This window comes from Wyeomyia smithii, chromosome 2, assembly GCF_029784165.1.
Source record: "Wyeomyia smithii strain HCP4-BCI-WySm-NY-G18 chromosome 2, ASM2978416v1, whole genome shotgun sequence".
Taxonomy (NCBI): domain Eukaryota; kingdom Metazoa; phylum Arthropoda; class Insecta; order Diptera; family Culicidae; genus Wyeomyia; species Wyeomyia smithii.
The window spans coordinates 89,688,614-89,705,255 of record NC_073695.1 but is presented as its reverse complement, the minus strand read 5'-3'; the positions used below and the strand labels follow the sequence as shown (position 1 = coordinate 89,705,255).

The window sequence follows — 16,642 nt, the reverse complement described above, 5'->3', positions numbered from 1 at the left end:
AAATTTCGACTTTCCACTTTCAATGGTATTTGAAAATAGGCGTCTTTGAGGTCAATAACTGAGAAATATTTGGCTCTCCCCAAACGCCGGAATATGTCCTGCATGTTCCGCATTGGGTACGTGTCCTTCACTGTAAGTTTATTAATTTTCCTCGAATCCAAGCACACTCGTACCTTACCGTTTTTCTTGAGCACTGGCACCAAGGGGTTTGTCCATTCCGAGAAACATTCTTCGATGGCATCTAGCTGCTTAAACCGTTCTACCTCTGCATTTATGGCTTTTTGAATGTACGGGGAGCATTTATACATTGGCGGGTTCCGAGGTACAGCTCCTTCCTTCAGGCTGATCTCGTGTTCTATCAAATGTGTTCTTCCTAACTTGCCTGCCGACGTCAATTCGAAAGCTTTAATCACCTCTGTTAGATCGTTCCGCTGTTCGGTAGTTAAGATGTGCTCCGTTTCTATTGCCTCAGGGTTCGGGATAGAATCTGTTGGACCTTCATATACTGGAATATCCAGCGTCTCATCTTCCTCTTCCTCATTCACGTCCGCAATGCAATCTGCTGGCTCGATCGTGAAACATATTTGCTGGTTGGTTTTCGGGTTTACTGTTTCTAGGAGCTCCGGGCCTTGTCCTAAATCGATCATCGGTCTAATTTTAAAAGCCTCCCAGAAATCTGCTCCGAGAATGAGTTCTCTTGAAATCTCCGGAACGACAATGGTTGGTATTACTTTTGTAACATTTTTATATGTGAATGGTATATTTAGACAACCGATGCACTCGTAGTTCGTGCCATCCGCAGTGGATACATGCACCGAGGCTGGTTGAATTTTTAGCCTATACTTTTCTACGACGTCTAGGGAATTTAGGATACTGATCCCTGCGCCAGAGTCTAACAATGCTTCGAACTGCGAGTCGAAAATATTTACCTTTATGTGTGGGCATTTGCTTACCCGCACATTAATGTGGTGAATTTGTAAAAGCGGATCGTAATCGGAATTCTGTTGGACTAGTTTGAGAACATTTTCGACAACTGGGATGTTCGCATTCCCGGAAGTGCATCCTCTTACTCGTTTCCCTGCCTCTCCTGGCCTGCCATGTTTCTAGCCGAACCGGTACAGCGTTCACATGTTCGGATTGTCCTCCCCAAGCTTCCACAACCATAACAGAATATCAGTCTGGGCTTGCTGCATTGCCGCCAGCCAAGCCCATCTTCCTGACAGTTCCAGCATTTAGTCGGTCTAGGATTATTATCGTGTGTTTCGTGATTGCGCGGTCTTTCTCTTTGATGGCGTGAACCGGACCCTTGATTAGGTGCTGGGTACGGTCGATTCGGTCGGTTTGATACCGCGTTTATCGATGTTACCTGTTCGCTGCTATCGTCGCTGTCTTCCGCTTCGAGCTGGTTTACTTGACGGCGAAAGTTTGTTTCAGTCGAAAACTGTTGTAGTTGTGGGTCGGCCGCATCAATACGATAGTTGAGACTTGTGAGGTGCTGCAAGTCTTGTACCTCGACGATTGATATCTTGGACCTATAATGCTGGCGCATATTGTCCCATATCACTTCGAATTTCCGACGTTGCGAAAGCGGACGGGAAAGCATCCGATTAAGTTTTTCGATCTCCGTGACAAAAGCGATAAATGATTCTCCTCTCTGCTGTTTCCGCTCCTGTATTTTTGATCTTATTCCTTGGTCCTTATTTGGGTTTCCAAAACGGTACGTGATATTTGTTTCAAAGACCTCCCACGTATTCAATTCATCAACGTACGTGAAGAACCAATCGGAAGCCGCTCCTTCAAGCAGCATGTGGATATCTCTTAGTAGCGTATTTTTCGAAATTCTTCGCGCTCTGCTAGTTTCTTGGCCTTGTACAAGAAATTTTCCACTGTCATACACCTGGCTTCTCCTGTGAATCGTAGTTTCCATTTTTCCACTCTACCGAACATATCTCGCCGTCCGGAACTGTGTGTTTGATGTCTTGACTGTTGTGGTATTCTATCGAAGTTAAACCCTCCAGGATTGCTGCATTCGCCTTCGTCGGCCCATCGATCCGAATCGCTGCTCGATAGAAATCTTTGAGATCGCCTTGGTGGCCAGTTTAGACTTTCTTCTTCACTGGTGTCCGTGTCCTGGGTGAGTTCTTTACCTTTTTGTGCAAGGTTCAGGGGAGGCAAGGTGCGTCTGTTAACTTGCCCCATTCTGGTGGTACAAGTTTCCGCTCTCGTGTTCTCTGCACGAACATTGTTTTCAGTCATAGCCTTGGTTGCATCCAGCCTCCTACTCAGTTCCACTAACGTCCTCTGCATATTTTCCCATTCGCGCTTTGAAATCGTCACAACTGGCTCCGACGTTACCGATTGTAGCTTAGGGACTGCTCCTTTCGACTCGTTTCGCGACAATTGCGTCTTGTTGGGCTCTAAACTCGGTATGAGTGGTTCAAGTGTAAAAGGTGTGGGTGGCGCACTATGGGAAGTGATGGGCTTAGGAAAGCTGAATCCTTGTTCTTGGGTACCCACTTCGGCTCCCTGAATAATGTTATTTATGTGTTCCTTATGCGGGGAGAGCGGTGGCCCAAACTGAAAGTCTACCATCACCTTTTCTATTCTACGCGTTAATTTCCTTCTGATCCTTTTTTCGTCTTCACTTTTTGCTATACACCTTTTTACGCGATACCAGTAATGTAACACTCTCGATTCATATTTGGCCTCTACTTTCTTCGCTAATGCTTTCTCTAAATTACTTATTCTCCCTTCAATATGCGATGCTTCGTCCATAATATTGAGGGCAGTGCGATAGTTGCGACCTCCATTTTTATCTTCTCTAAACAGATTTCTTAGAAGTCTTTGTTTACTGGCGATATCTAGATTAAATACATCTTCCGGTTGATTACGAATCATCAGTTCGTAATCCACCTCTTCTTGATTCAGATCCTCGGCATGTGGGAAAAGCCGATTCATTTTGAATACCATAGACTTTACTTTTAGAGGCAAAATTGATATGACGAGTACTTTCAAATACTAAACGCAAACGGCCAAGAATGTTTGAATTAGAAACCAAATAAATAACAAAAACGAAGTATATACCAGATGCTTTGAATCTTATTCTACCAGCATATCAAAAAACTGAAATTTATGTTCATATGTATCTAGTATTTTTAGTATTATATCTATATATATAAATAACAAATCGAAATGAATAAATAAATAACAAATTGATCAACATAATTAAATAACAAATTAGATATAAATAAATAGATAACAAATAAATGATCATGCAATAACGTTTATAACGTTTAGAGTATTTATTTACAAAAGAAAACTAACAAAGAAGAGAAAAAAATTCCGAAAATTCCCCTGGGGAACGAACGAAGTATATGGCTAATCTAACATATATCTAGTTTAAATTTTGAAAAGGAAAAAATATATATATACATAACATTGAATTGTGCTCATGCACCAAGCAAACAAAAAAAATCCGAAAAAGCCTTGTATTGTTGGGCGCCAAATGCAACTGGTCCGCCTGCCTGCACCCCGGTGCTAAGTGGGTGGCTTAAGCGCCACTCTCATGCGAGAGACCACCCACCACCATTAACGATTGCCCGACCTGAGACCTTTGGGAGAAGGTTCCTTTTTTTTTTTATCCCTATCCTAGGGAGGGAAAGCAAGTTGGCAGACTCAAAACTCTCGCTGTACTCCGCATACACCTGCGTAGGAAAACCTGACTGACGCGACGACTTCGGCGTCCTAACACACGATTTTTGATCTCACCGATACTACACAAGGGGGTTTTCTCATCCCTGGCAAAGCCTTAACTTCCCACTCGACTGCCTATCAGCGAATTGGGAGTTGCCTTGGCTGATATCGGAGTCAGCCTCTCCAGTAAATTCATGAAAAAAATAAGAAAGTAAACGAACCGAACAGCATGAAAAAACCTAACCGAGAACTGTGATAAAGCGCATCAAAACATCTTAATTTCGCCAAATGATAACTATAATTCTATTTGCTTTTCAAACCATGATGTAACATTTATTCCATCTTGTCTCCTGGCACATAACTATTTCTCTATTCCCTTTCCTCTATATCATTCTAGCTAGCTCTTATCACGTGCCCCGTGCGGTTTCAATTCCACCCACGATTGGGGGTAGGGGGTAAGCGGTGGGCAAACTCGCTTGCTTCTCACCCTCGTTTAATTATGGAGACATTCAGTATCGCATGCGCATGGATAAATCAAAAACAAGCTACTCACTCAATACCCGGGGTTTACTTGAGAATGTTTTCTGAGGGCGGCATCGCCGCTCGCTGCGTCCTGTCGTCGATTAGTCCGATCCGCCCACGCGGATCCCTTTTCCTCTGCTGCTCGTCGCTTTATTCCTTCACGGTTGTCGTTGGCTGCAGTGGCCGATCCCTGATGGGCCTATAGGTGGTTGTTCCGGGCACGGGGTGTCGTTGGCCCTCTTCCGGTCTTTTGGCTAGCCGGATCTCTGTCCGACTGTCGGTGGGTTGACGGTTGCTGGCGATGTGGTTGGGTGTCACTAGTGCGCCGTGCTGCTTATAGCTAGTTATATAAAGGATAGCCACACGTGGCATTTTAGGCAAATTACCTTCCGGCCGAGAATGGGCGGCTTACCTCATGGGTTTTAAAAACACCGAGAATTTCTACCTTCTGAGCACGATGGGGTTCACGTCTTTTCATACGGGCACAACCTGACTATCTACGGAAAGGGTAATTATCACTAAGCTAAGTTAAGCATTTCATGCCTAATTCACCTGTTCGAACTTGATTCCTATCACGACCGATCTATGAAAACCACTCCTACCTCTACCACTAGTCAGACGAAAGTGAAAGGTCTCAGCTTTGATGTCCTCAGACAAACCGCCTTTCGGTAACTTCGTTACCGGAAATTAGTATCGCGAAAATCGTTCAACCGCGCTGAGAAGCACGAAGAATGTCTTGTCTAGGAAAGATGATCCTCTTCCAGCGATCATTCTTCATCTCACCAACCAGTCCCAGCCCAAAGGATAGAGCGCAAAAGTGTCTCTCTCAGCAGACGTAAAGGTCAGTGGACTTTTTCGGCTAGGTCAAGCATCTTGTCGCGTCGGTGGCATGGGTGGAGAAAGGCAATTAGAGAAATCGAGCACCGGGGATCTCATTCTTTGAGTTTTTATGCCAATTACTACTTTGACCGTGATATTGCTCGCGGTGTTTGAGTCAAAGATCTTTTGCAAAAATTTAATAATAATTTAAACTCTAACTTTATTTTGGAAATTCTGTTCGATAGCAAACTAAGTAATAAATAAACATTTATATAGGAGAAAGACGTAATATAAGAAGTGAAAATTGTATATTTAAATCATATGTGTACTTGTTACAAGTAGTCACGCACTGACCGCTGAAAGCCCAAGTCCACTAGTTTTTTATTGAACTTTTCATTCCAGCACCTTGGGGACTGTTTTAGTCCATACAATGATTTAAGCAGCCGACATACTGTGTTGGGTGGGGCCTTTACACCATCTGGAACAGTTGTATAGATTTCTTCTTTCAGTTCACCGTGTAAGAATGCCGTCTTAACGTCCATAAGGTGGAAATATAACTGAAAATGCACTCCTACGGCAATTATAGTTCGAATTGTTGCAAGCTTAGCCACTGGGGCAAATGTTTCTTCGTAATCCAAACCAGACTTTTGTTGAAATCCCTTTGCTACTAATCTATTTGTACTTCACAAGATTTCCATTTCCGTCGTCCTTTAACCGAAACACCCACTTCGTCTTCAGTAGCCTGGCTTCTTTTGGACATCTTTCAAAACGCCAAACACCATTTTCTTTCATGGATTGCAATTCATCTTCTACTGCTTTTAGCCATTCATCTCGATCATCTCGATTTTGAATTTCATGATACGTCTCTGGTAGATCTGCGAAAATTGAATCGGCAGAAGTTGCTCTGAATCCGGTAAAGTAATCTAACAACTTACCAGGAAGTCTGCGCTCCCGTTCGCTGTGCCTCGACGACGTTTCTTCGTGTCTTTCTGATTGCGAAGGAAGCGCATCATCTGGCTCAGCGTCTGGCTCCAATTCACAATCGACATACTCATTTTCCGGGATAATTTCTTCGTCGGCAACTTCATCAGATGGCTCTACGACTTCCCCTTCTTGCTCGAACGAGAAATGCACTTATAACGGAACTTCAGTTTCATTTTCGATTGTAGCTTCATAGGGAAAATAAGCTTCGTTGAATTTTACATCACGAGCGATGACTACTCTTCGAGCATCTCGATCCCAGAGCCTGTAGCCGTTTGGAGCATAACCAATCATAATCATTGCACGACTTTTTGGATCCAACTTCTTACGTTGCTGTCCAGGAATCCAAGCATAAGCCTTGCAGCCAAATACACGAAGTTTGTCTAAATTAGGCTTTACTCCTAACCACTTCTCAGATGGAGTGACATTTGGTAATAATGCTGACGTAGGGCTTCGATTTAGCAGATAAACACAGGCTAATGCTGATTCATACCACAAACTTTTCGGCGCCTTAGATTCAATAGAACAGAACGAGCCTTTTCTATCAGCGTCCTATTAAACCTTTTCGCCACACCGTTTTGTTGAGGAGTATATGCCACCGTGGTTTCTAGTTGAATACCTTTACGTTTGTAATACTCTTTCTGGTTTGTTGAGCAATATTCTCGTCCTTGGTCCACCGTTATCTTTGAAATATGTTTGCTGAACATAGCCGTCACTGCTGCTTCATACTCACGAAATTTTCCGAAGACCTCACATTTGTTCTTTAACAGATAAATCATAGCAAAATGAGAACAATCATCGATGAAAGAAATTAAGTAACGAGAACCATCCCATGCTGGTGGTTCAATTGGTCCGCAGACGTCCGAATGGATTCGCTCAAGTGGTCTGGTAGCTCTAACACGTGTTCCATGGAATCACGACACTGCTTGCCTTGTACACAAACATCACAAAATCCGATTTGTAGCATCTTGCCTTCAACACCTTTTAGCATACCATTCTTTGCCATGATATCTAATCCGTGTTGACCAATATGACCTAATCGACGATGCCATAGTCGTCCTATTTCGGACTCACATATGTTTGCACAGCAGTTTTCTAACACAAGTTCCAGTTCATATAAACTTCCTTTGAGTTGACCCGTCGCTAGTACTTCACCATTCTTTTTCAATACAGCCAAATTACCAGAAAAAAAGGACGTCGATACCAGCCTTAGCCATCTTTTTCATGGACATCAAGTTTTCTCGTAAATCAGGAACATACAACACATCCTTCATATTGAAAATTACTCCTTTATTGTTTTTGGCATTGATTAACCCGATTTTCTCAGCTACCATTGCTTGTCCTTCTTTTGCTACTTTGATATTTATGGGATTTTCCAACATTTTAAGCGATGAGAAAACGGATTTGTCACATACCAAATGGTCGCTGCAGCCTGAATCCAACTTGAAATAAATTTTTCCGTTCTTGTTTCGTCCACTTTTGTGTACATATGTCATAAAGCTGACCACATTTTTTGTTGCGCAGTTAGCCTCACTAAAACGACAGTCCTTCTTCATATGTCCACGTTTCCCGCATTTGTGACACTTTCCTGCAAATTTAAGCTTTTCTTCTGCATGTTACCAGAGAAAGCAGCCGATTTGTCTTCCACAGTTTCTTCTTGCCGATCAGAACGTTTCAACTCTTCAGCTAACAAACGCTGTTTAACAAAATCAAGTGTTAACTCCTGTTCTGTTACGTTTTCCATCGCCGTTACGAGTGGGTCAAAAGAGTCCGGTAATGTCAAAAACAGTTGGGATACCAGATCTCCTTCGGTTAGTACAGCACCAGATGTTTTTAGTTTCCGAATCAGCCCGTCAAACTCCAGAAGGTGGCTTCTCATGACAGCACCATCCTTCATTCGTAGGCGAGCTAGTTGCTTCCGGACTAACGTTTGATTTGCTACCGATTTCTCGCGAATTGTGCTCCCAGACTTTGCCACATTTCTCTAGTCGTCTCCTTCTCTCGCACGATTTCAAGGCAGTCATCAGCAAGGCAACTCACCAGTACAGATTTTGCCTTCCGGTCTCTTTCCTCGAACTTAGCCTTCTCAGGTGCTTCTTCCGGAGCCACTCCAGTTAGCACATCTGATACTCCTGCTGCTTCGAGATAAAGCTTCACCCTGTACCTCCAGTTGAGATAATTCTCTCCATTTCCGCGAAAAGGAACAATGCCATTCGCCAGGTCCTTAGTGGTGGTGCCCATAACCTATTGTAACTATGTATCGGAACGCAAAGACTTGTTGTGAACAAGGAACGTTTTATTTAAGCTTCCGATCATGTTGAAAGTTGGACTTGGAATGAACTATAAAATTTTTCTCTCGGCTATAACAAATAGGTAACCTAGCACTATAACAAATATGTAGCCTAGCACTATAATAAACAGGTCACCTAGTAGAACTCTTTCTGTATCTCCGCAACCAATTAACAGATTGTTACTACAACAGATAGCTATAAAAATATAGACCATTTAACGAACTGACAGGTGTCACGGATCCTGCTGATATTGATATTGCTTTTACGTTCGTTATGTCAGCGGTTCCGAGCTTTCTGTCAAAATTTCATTCATGAATTGAGTTCAGAAACGTCTCGTAAAATGTTCTATTCGCTCTGACGGAGTTACGGTGCTGCCACCTTCAATTTGTTTACTCTCTGAGTGCAGGGGATAGGAATTTCTTCAAGGGTGAATGTGATAGCAACCATTTCGGTAAATTTCCCTAAAATTCGCATACGGGCAGTTCAATGTGTGTGAAGGAGATGATTTAATTCCGTCAGGGCGAATTGCCCAACAGAGTCTATGTTTAAAATAGGTGATAACGTTAGGAGTGAATGAAAAGTGTTGTAATTAAGCGTGATAAAGAATGTGTGTTTTTCCGAAGCTTTAACTACACATTTTAATCCAACATTAAACCTGTACACTGGTTCAATTAAATTTAACAAAGCATCACCAGTGTGATTTTTCAAAACTGTGTACCTTGTGCATAATTTCAAAAAATTATATTCGCTTATGCATGGTGTAAAACAGAACTGTATAGTTCTTGGCAACAAACGGCACAAAAACTGTGTTGCCCGTGTTGCCGAAACGATAGATTTTCTCTTTGCGCGACTCTATATACACATAGACTCTGTTGCCCAATTTAAGCGTGTTGTTCTCGAAAGTTTCCGATATTTCCATCTTGTCAGTGATACCAGAATGGGAAAGTTTTTACATGATTGTCATCTTTTTGGTTTTCTGATGCATACTTGAATTGAAGTATTCTTAAATTCGCGCAGCCTTTATTTGAACATGCGCAAACGAGATTCTGCTTACTGCTTTCCGAACAATCATCATCTTTATTAATATATTAATTACACCATTTGCGTGAAAATCTGTATTTCCCAAGTTATCAGCATCTCTGCCATGTCGAATTGAGCCTTGCACGAACATAATTCTCGCCAAACACGTGAAAAGGGCCCATGTGCCATATGTAAACGAACCAAACTTTCTGGTTTATTGATTAATACAAGCGAAATCTGCCCTGTGGCTTGTTTATATATGGCACATGGGCCCTTTTCACATGTTTGGCGAGAATTGAGTTCTAGTAGTAGGGATGCACATGAACAGATTTATCTGAATTTTACTGATTCCGAAATCGAGGTAACGTTAGAAAATCTGTACCGTACATATATAGATTTTTTAGCAAAAATACATATTCACCAAATTTTACAAACAAATTTATAAGGTTAAGTTATTTGAATTATATATATATATATATAATTATATATATATATATATATATATATATATATATATATATATATATATATATATATATATATATATATATATATATATATATATATATATATATATATATATATATATATATATATATATATATATATAAATATATATATATATATATATATATATTTATATATATATATATATATATATATATATATATATATATATATATATATATATATATATATAAATTAAATAACATACAATATTATAAATTAAATATTATACAGTTTCCTGTAAGAAAAAAAAACGCGCACAGTACTATGGCTTCAAAATACAAAGAATACCCTATTTTGGTGCTTTTACCATACATTTATTTTGAAGACATTTTTACAGATACAGATGTTCAAATTTTCCAAAAAGAAAGTACAGCTTTAGGAATGGCAACCCTGGTTCTCAACTTCTTTTACATCAAAAGTGAGAACTCATGAGAAACGTGAGAAACCAACCATTCGATTAGTGGACAGTGCATAATACAGATCAGAAATCAATGTTCAAAGGAAGTGTTTGAAAAATATTAAAATAAGTCGCAGTATACTAAGCAATTACTGGGAAGATTTTTTCGTTATTGTTTTGCAGTAAACCAGTTTTGAGTATTGGTTTCATTATTCTGAATAAATTTCATCATAATTAAAATGGCCACGTCATTCTCAAGTTTTTCGTACGAACGTTTTGCTCGGAATATGGGCCAAAAATTGTAAGTATTTTCAAACCACATAATGCAGAATATTTAAAGCCACGAAAACGTAGTCCGTGATTTGCTATTTCTAGTTTGATAGGTCATTTGTGTTGATACCTACCACCTAATTGTCTTCAAGGTTTTTCTGCTTTTCACCTGAGACTTTTCACGATCCTAATGTAAACATATTGCTGGAATAATAGCTAATAGGTATGATCAATATATTTTACAGAGAACCAAGCGTACGGTATCATTTATCAAAGGTATACGCTTGCTTGACGGCTACTTGCGCGGCAGCCACTATTGGATCTTTAATTCATCTTCGCGGCATCTGGGAAGCAGGTTTTCTAAGTGCGCTCATCTCGGTGGGGCTGGTTCTTGGACTTATTTTTACTCCGGATAATGGCAAAAATTTCAATATGCGCTTTGGATTGCTGATGGGATTCGGTGCGTTCACCGGTCATTCATTAGGATTACTATTGGAGCAAGTTATCTACGTCAACCCAGCTATCGTGGTTACAGCTCTGGTAGGAACGACCACTATCTTCACCTGTCTGAGCGCTGCAGCACTGCTTGCGAAACGTGGCAAATATCTGTTCCTGGGTGGTATTCTGATGAGCACTTTAAGCACAATGGCATTGATTAGTTTGGGAAATCTATTGTTCCGGTCCTACTTCGTTCAGGAGGTAAGTCAAACAACTGTTTATTGTAAGAGGTAGTGATAAGGGGTTCTGTAGTATTTTTTTTCTATACTACGATAATGAGTCATTTTTTGAATTTGAATATCTACCTAAGTGTTTTGTGTCGTCGGTTACGTCGATCCAGTTAGATTAGGATTATAAATTTACATGAAAACGCATTTGGGTAAATATTTTCTACATAGATGTGGTTTCATTATCTCTGCACCATGTTTCACTTATTGACCTAGAGATTACATCAGCTGCGCAAACAATTGAAGCTTCACTGTGTATAAGAAGTATGATGTTACGAACGATTGTTTCAATTGCAAAATTGAAGAATTATTTCATAAATTCGGGTATCTAAGCAACCATAAATGTCTTACATTTCACAATTGATTTTTGCTTAAATTTCACAATTTGATTTCTACAGTTGAAGCTATAGTTGTGATGACACCTCGAGTTTTGTTCTTTGTAGTACCTTGCTCTATGTAATGAATCTTAGTTTAGTTCATAGAAAAACTTAGACCTATGTTACTCTTTTTTATATTTTAACGCTTATCTTAAGGCGGTTTCTATCTATCGATTTGATACTGGCGAGGTAAAAAAAGAGAGATACCTGATTCAGAACCAGTAATGTGCTTTTAGTTATAAGGTTGTTATCAGCGCCCAGTCCTATTTTCTATTTTGCAGATAAAACAATTAAACAATTTTAAATCAGCGGGTGCGCGAGCTTTCCACAAACTCAGGCTTCGACCCAAAATATTACATCTCCTACACTTTCTTCAGCGCTTGAGTAAATTGTGCAAACGACCGTTAATCTTGTCAGCTTGAAAATGCATATATTTCTGCCGCTGTCGACCATTATTTTTAGAAAGCAAACGTTTACAGTAGCAACGAATTCTTTGTTCGAAACGATTAGAATTGAAGTAGTATTTATATTGAAGTCTCTCAATAAAGAGCAGAACCTGAACTTTGTTAAGCCCGTATATTTACCGTGCGAGTGAGCAAATCAAATTTCTTAATACTGGTTAACAGAACTTAATGTTAACAAAATGTACCGCTATAAGTGTATTTGTTGGTGTTCGGATGTTACAATCTCACATAAACATGAGTACTATTTGTCTGTACCTAATATTCACTCGGAAATATTATAGTCAGGGTGGTCACTTAATCGGGAAAACGGGAAATGCGGGAAAAAGTCGGGAATTAAATTACATCGGGAAAAATGCGGGAAAAAGTCGGGATTTTTTTTATTTGATCGGGATTTTGTTACCAAGATTTTTTCGAAGTATCGTGCATGATGCAATTACAAATGATGGAGAAGTTGGAAGTGCAGGACTGCAAGTTAGTCCCTTAAAAGTCACATTTTTCTTTAGCAGTCAATTTTTTGACCAAAAAGTCACTAAACTCACTTATTTTGACCCGCTGACCAGCTGACTACTTCAAGCAGTCCTGCTTTTCAAATGATATAAATGTTGACACCAAATGTCTTAAAATAGCATTAAATGTCGAAATCTGGTGGTATCCAAAAAAATTGAATGGACTCTGTGGGACTTCTCAAGATGGTAAAGCGAATTGAAACCGGAGTCGAAAATCGGTCCGCAGTCTGGGAATGAAAGTTGCCAGTTTGTCGAGAAAACGTTTTAAGTGAGAGATACGTTTCGGTAGTTGCATAATGACTTCATAAACAGATTTTCGAATATTTGAGTCTGTCTTGATTAGGTTATAGGTCCGGTATTCTCGCGTGCGCTTTATTTTTGCGGTGTTACATCATCAACCGGAATGAGTTCGGCTCGCGTTATGATTTCCGTAGAAGATAAAATGAACTAGTACGCGCGATATTTGTTATTATGAACCCGGTATTAGAACTCAGCGCATCGTTTACCAAAACGAAATCTGCTGCAAACCTTACCCTGTTCTCCAACATCCCAGTGATTTCTCCTGGAAGTGCAGAGGTGTTCTCGGCTTCCAATAAAGCGAGTATCACGTCAACATATTCCTATACACACTCCTTCTTTGACCTGCATTCGGATGCGGCCGGCGCTGGTATTGCCTAATATAAAGATTAAGGTCACCAGTTTTTACACATTGAGGATGAATGTTAATCCCAAGCATCATCCATTGGTTCTCTGTGTAATTACAGCTGATCTGGCAAGCAACCGCGGGCGGTCAATCATGCTCATGCTCAAAACGTTTTTAGTGAGAGAATTAATCATAAATTCTCATATGTACAATAGAAACTGTTTCAATTTCTAAGAGCAATGCAAAATAAGTTTCACTGTACAGTCTTACTAACATTACCAGTTATTAGTAGTTGTTTGAATGAACGAATTGAGGATAAAATAAGTGGTACACAGTTTTTCAAATCCATCTCCAGTTTTTCAAATAGATTTTTACTTCAGCTAGTCTTTTAGAAGAAGTGTTTGGCGAACTCTAGCGAAACTAGCTACCTTTCCCGCTTAGAAACTCAATGCTGGTGAAAATTTGGGTTTGGGACGAACTTGCTATGCGGAGCAGTTAATTGAAAAAACATTTAAAACTTGCCACAAAATAGAGCAAATATTATTTTGAAATTTTTTGAAAAACTTATTTTTGTACATATTTTAAACTCGTATTTTTTCTGTAAATTATACAATATGATTGTAAAAAAAAAACTATTTTTGATGTAAATACCCTTAGAAAACAATATTATCGTTTTCGAGATTTTTCAAGAAAACATTTTATTTATTTTATTTGTTTCTTCTTACGACTTTTTACATGCTTTTCGTATTGCAACTGGCCTTAGAGTACGATGCTGGCCTAACTAGTCAGTCGTCGTAGGTTCGTGTCTCAGCTCGAGAGAGACTGTTAGTGTCTGCGGGATCGTAGCGCTAGCCCTGCAATCGCCCTGTGCACCGCTGCTAAATCTGTGGCCAATAAACAAAAATACTTTATATGTTTTAAAAGCCAAAATAATAAGCTTGATTGATGTGATGTTTCCGGCAAAGCTTTAGATAGCAGTTCTATTGAAAAAAAATATTGAATATCTCAAAAAGCTTTGAGTTCTAAGTTGCCAAATGTTACAACGTTGATTATTTGAACACGGAAGAAGTTAAAATTTCTGAAAGTTTTTTTCGAAACCAAAACGATTTGTTTGATTGGTGCGATGTTTTCGGCATAGTTGTTGGCAGTAGTTGAGTATTAAAAATATTTCAAATTAAACATTTCAAAGAGTTGATTTTTGAAAAATATTTTATTGATGATCATGGAGAAAAAATCCTAATAAGGATTTGGGAAAATTTCGGGAAACATTTTTTTTCTTGAAAAGTTTAAAAGAAGTTAAAAATAAATTTGTTTCCTTTTCAACGGTTTCTGCAAGACAGTTTGTGCAGCCTTTTAATTTGAAAAATAATAATTTAAGATCATTTTTCTGATTTCCAGGTTATTTTTTAAGTTTCGAAATCACTTATTTTTAAATGTTGGCCCTTAATATCATTCTCTATCAGCTTGGCCATTTTGAGCGCTGGATGCAAACAAGTTGAAGATGTTGGCAGATAACCAGCGAGATGCAACTTTGATGAACTAGCAAATGAAAATACTGAAAAAGTTGTGAATGCACTTCTGAAGTTTTCAGAATATATGTATTGCGTGATAAACGAAATACAGTTAAATCGCAGTATTTTTCCTTAATCTAAAAAAATATCTTTAATTTGAGAAAAAAAACGCAAATCCATGTCACAAGTTTTGTTCCCTAAATAATCAATTTAATCAAAATATTCATTACCCTTAGGTTAAGTAGTTTCTTGTTCACCCTTAACTTCCCACGACTTTTCCCGATGATTTGAATATCGAAAAAAAAGTCTGTACGAAAAGTGCTGTTTGGTTTGTTGTTGTTCCCCTTATAGGTTGTTATGCGTTGAAAAAAGGGTGCTTATATCACATTTTTAGGAGACAGATAGACAAACATAATGAATATAATAAACAAAATAGCTAACACGATTATTGACTGCTTAATGGAAGATTTGCAAATTTGAGAAAACCGCAAAAATTGTATTTAACCTGTCTACCATGGGAAGGCAAAAGTTGCATTTTATGTAACTAATCAACTGTTTGTGCAGAATGTCCCGAGCGAATTCGGTAGATATGATATGAGCTATTACTTCCGATTTAGGGTCCAAAAATTGACGTTTAGCCGTCGATAGAACATAACCTAGTTACCGTTTCTGACAATCGGGAATTTCTTGCAATCATGCGGGAAAAAGTCGGGAAAAATGCGGGAACTCGAAAATGTAAAATGAGTGGCCACCCTGTATCGTGTTGCACAAAAAAGAAGTTCTTTAATGCTTTATATCTTGCTTCTATGTGTACTGTTTGTTCATTGCATATTTCTTTACAGCTCAACTTGTACCTTGGATTGGCAGTGATGTCTGGCTTCATACTATTCGACACCCAGATGATCCTGGAAAAGCATCGTATGGGCAGCAATGATTGCATTGCCCACTCGTTGGATTTGTTCTATGACGTAATCAGCATTTTCCGTCGTCTGTTAGTTATACTTACCCAGAAGGAGCAGAACAACGAGCGTAAGAAGAAAAACAACAATTAAAGTCGGGTTGTGGATTTTTTTTATACTACTCATAGCACTAGCTGCTGCCACCATTCATATTGTACTACATAGAGGAAAAATTGTTGTGGCACAAGTTTTGTATCGACAACCTTGCGCATAATAATCACTAAAAATTTGGAAGTAAAAATTGTACGAGTTGATGTTGAGAAGATGATCCCACATTACGTAAATATCGTTTTGAATATAGGTTTTGGAATTGAAACATGCAATTTGACGTTGAACGCTGTTGTGAAAAATAAATAAATACTACAATGCCAATCCAGCATCCTTTTACGGTACATAAAACCGCGTGAACATGAGGTTATAAAAATGTTACACTCCGTATTATAACTGGAGAATTTGTGCATCACCTTTGAAAATACGAAACCTGAAATGGCTCATGTGTAGAAAATCACCTATTATATTGATCGTTTCTTGAATAAATGGAGTTTTTCTGGAAATCCTACTGATACTTTTTAACGATTTTTATTCACAGAAGATGTCCAATAATAGTTTTTGGGGTTTGTGAATTACAAACTAAACTGATAAAATTCAAAGTTACTGTTGTTTAATACATGGATTACAGATTATGTAATAATTATACTGCCGCTCCAAGCATAACTGTCCCAGCGTCCATAAGGTTTGCACAGAATATGGGACAGTTATGCTTGGAGCGGCTGTATAGGGGTCTTCACAACGAGCTCGTATACAAATACCCAGCCGTAAACTGTGTATCTTCCATTACTCGCCAATTAGCATAGGCGCCAACTTCGGGGGGGCAAGGCACTTTTTGAACCCCCCCCCCCCAATATTTTTCCCAAGGGGCAGCGTATTATTTCTCAAAAATTCTAGAAAGTTGGC

At 39.0% G+C, this 16,642-nt stretch overlaps 1 protein-coding gene across 1 annotated transcript; it reads left to right on the top strand.

Moving 5' to 3' along the window:
* Nucleotides 1-10,263: 10,263 nt before the first annotated feature.
* LOC129723634 (bax inhibitor 1) lies at nucleotides 10,264-16,247 on the top strand. The gene is made up of 3 exons (XM_055677975.1): nucleotides 10,264-10,534; nucleotides 10,749-11,202; nucleotides 15,572-16,247. The coding sequence occupies exons 1-3, from the start codon at nucleotides 10,473-10,475 to the stop codon at nucleotides 15,779-15,781; spliced, it is 726 nt and encodes a 241-aa protein (XP_055533950.1). The 5' UTR covers nucleotides 10,264-10,472; the 3' UTR covers nucleotides 15,782-16,247.
* The last annotated feature ends 395 nt before the right edge of the window (nucleotides 16,248-16,642 follow it).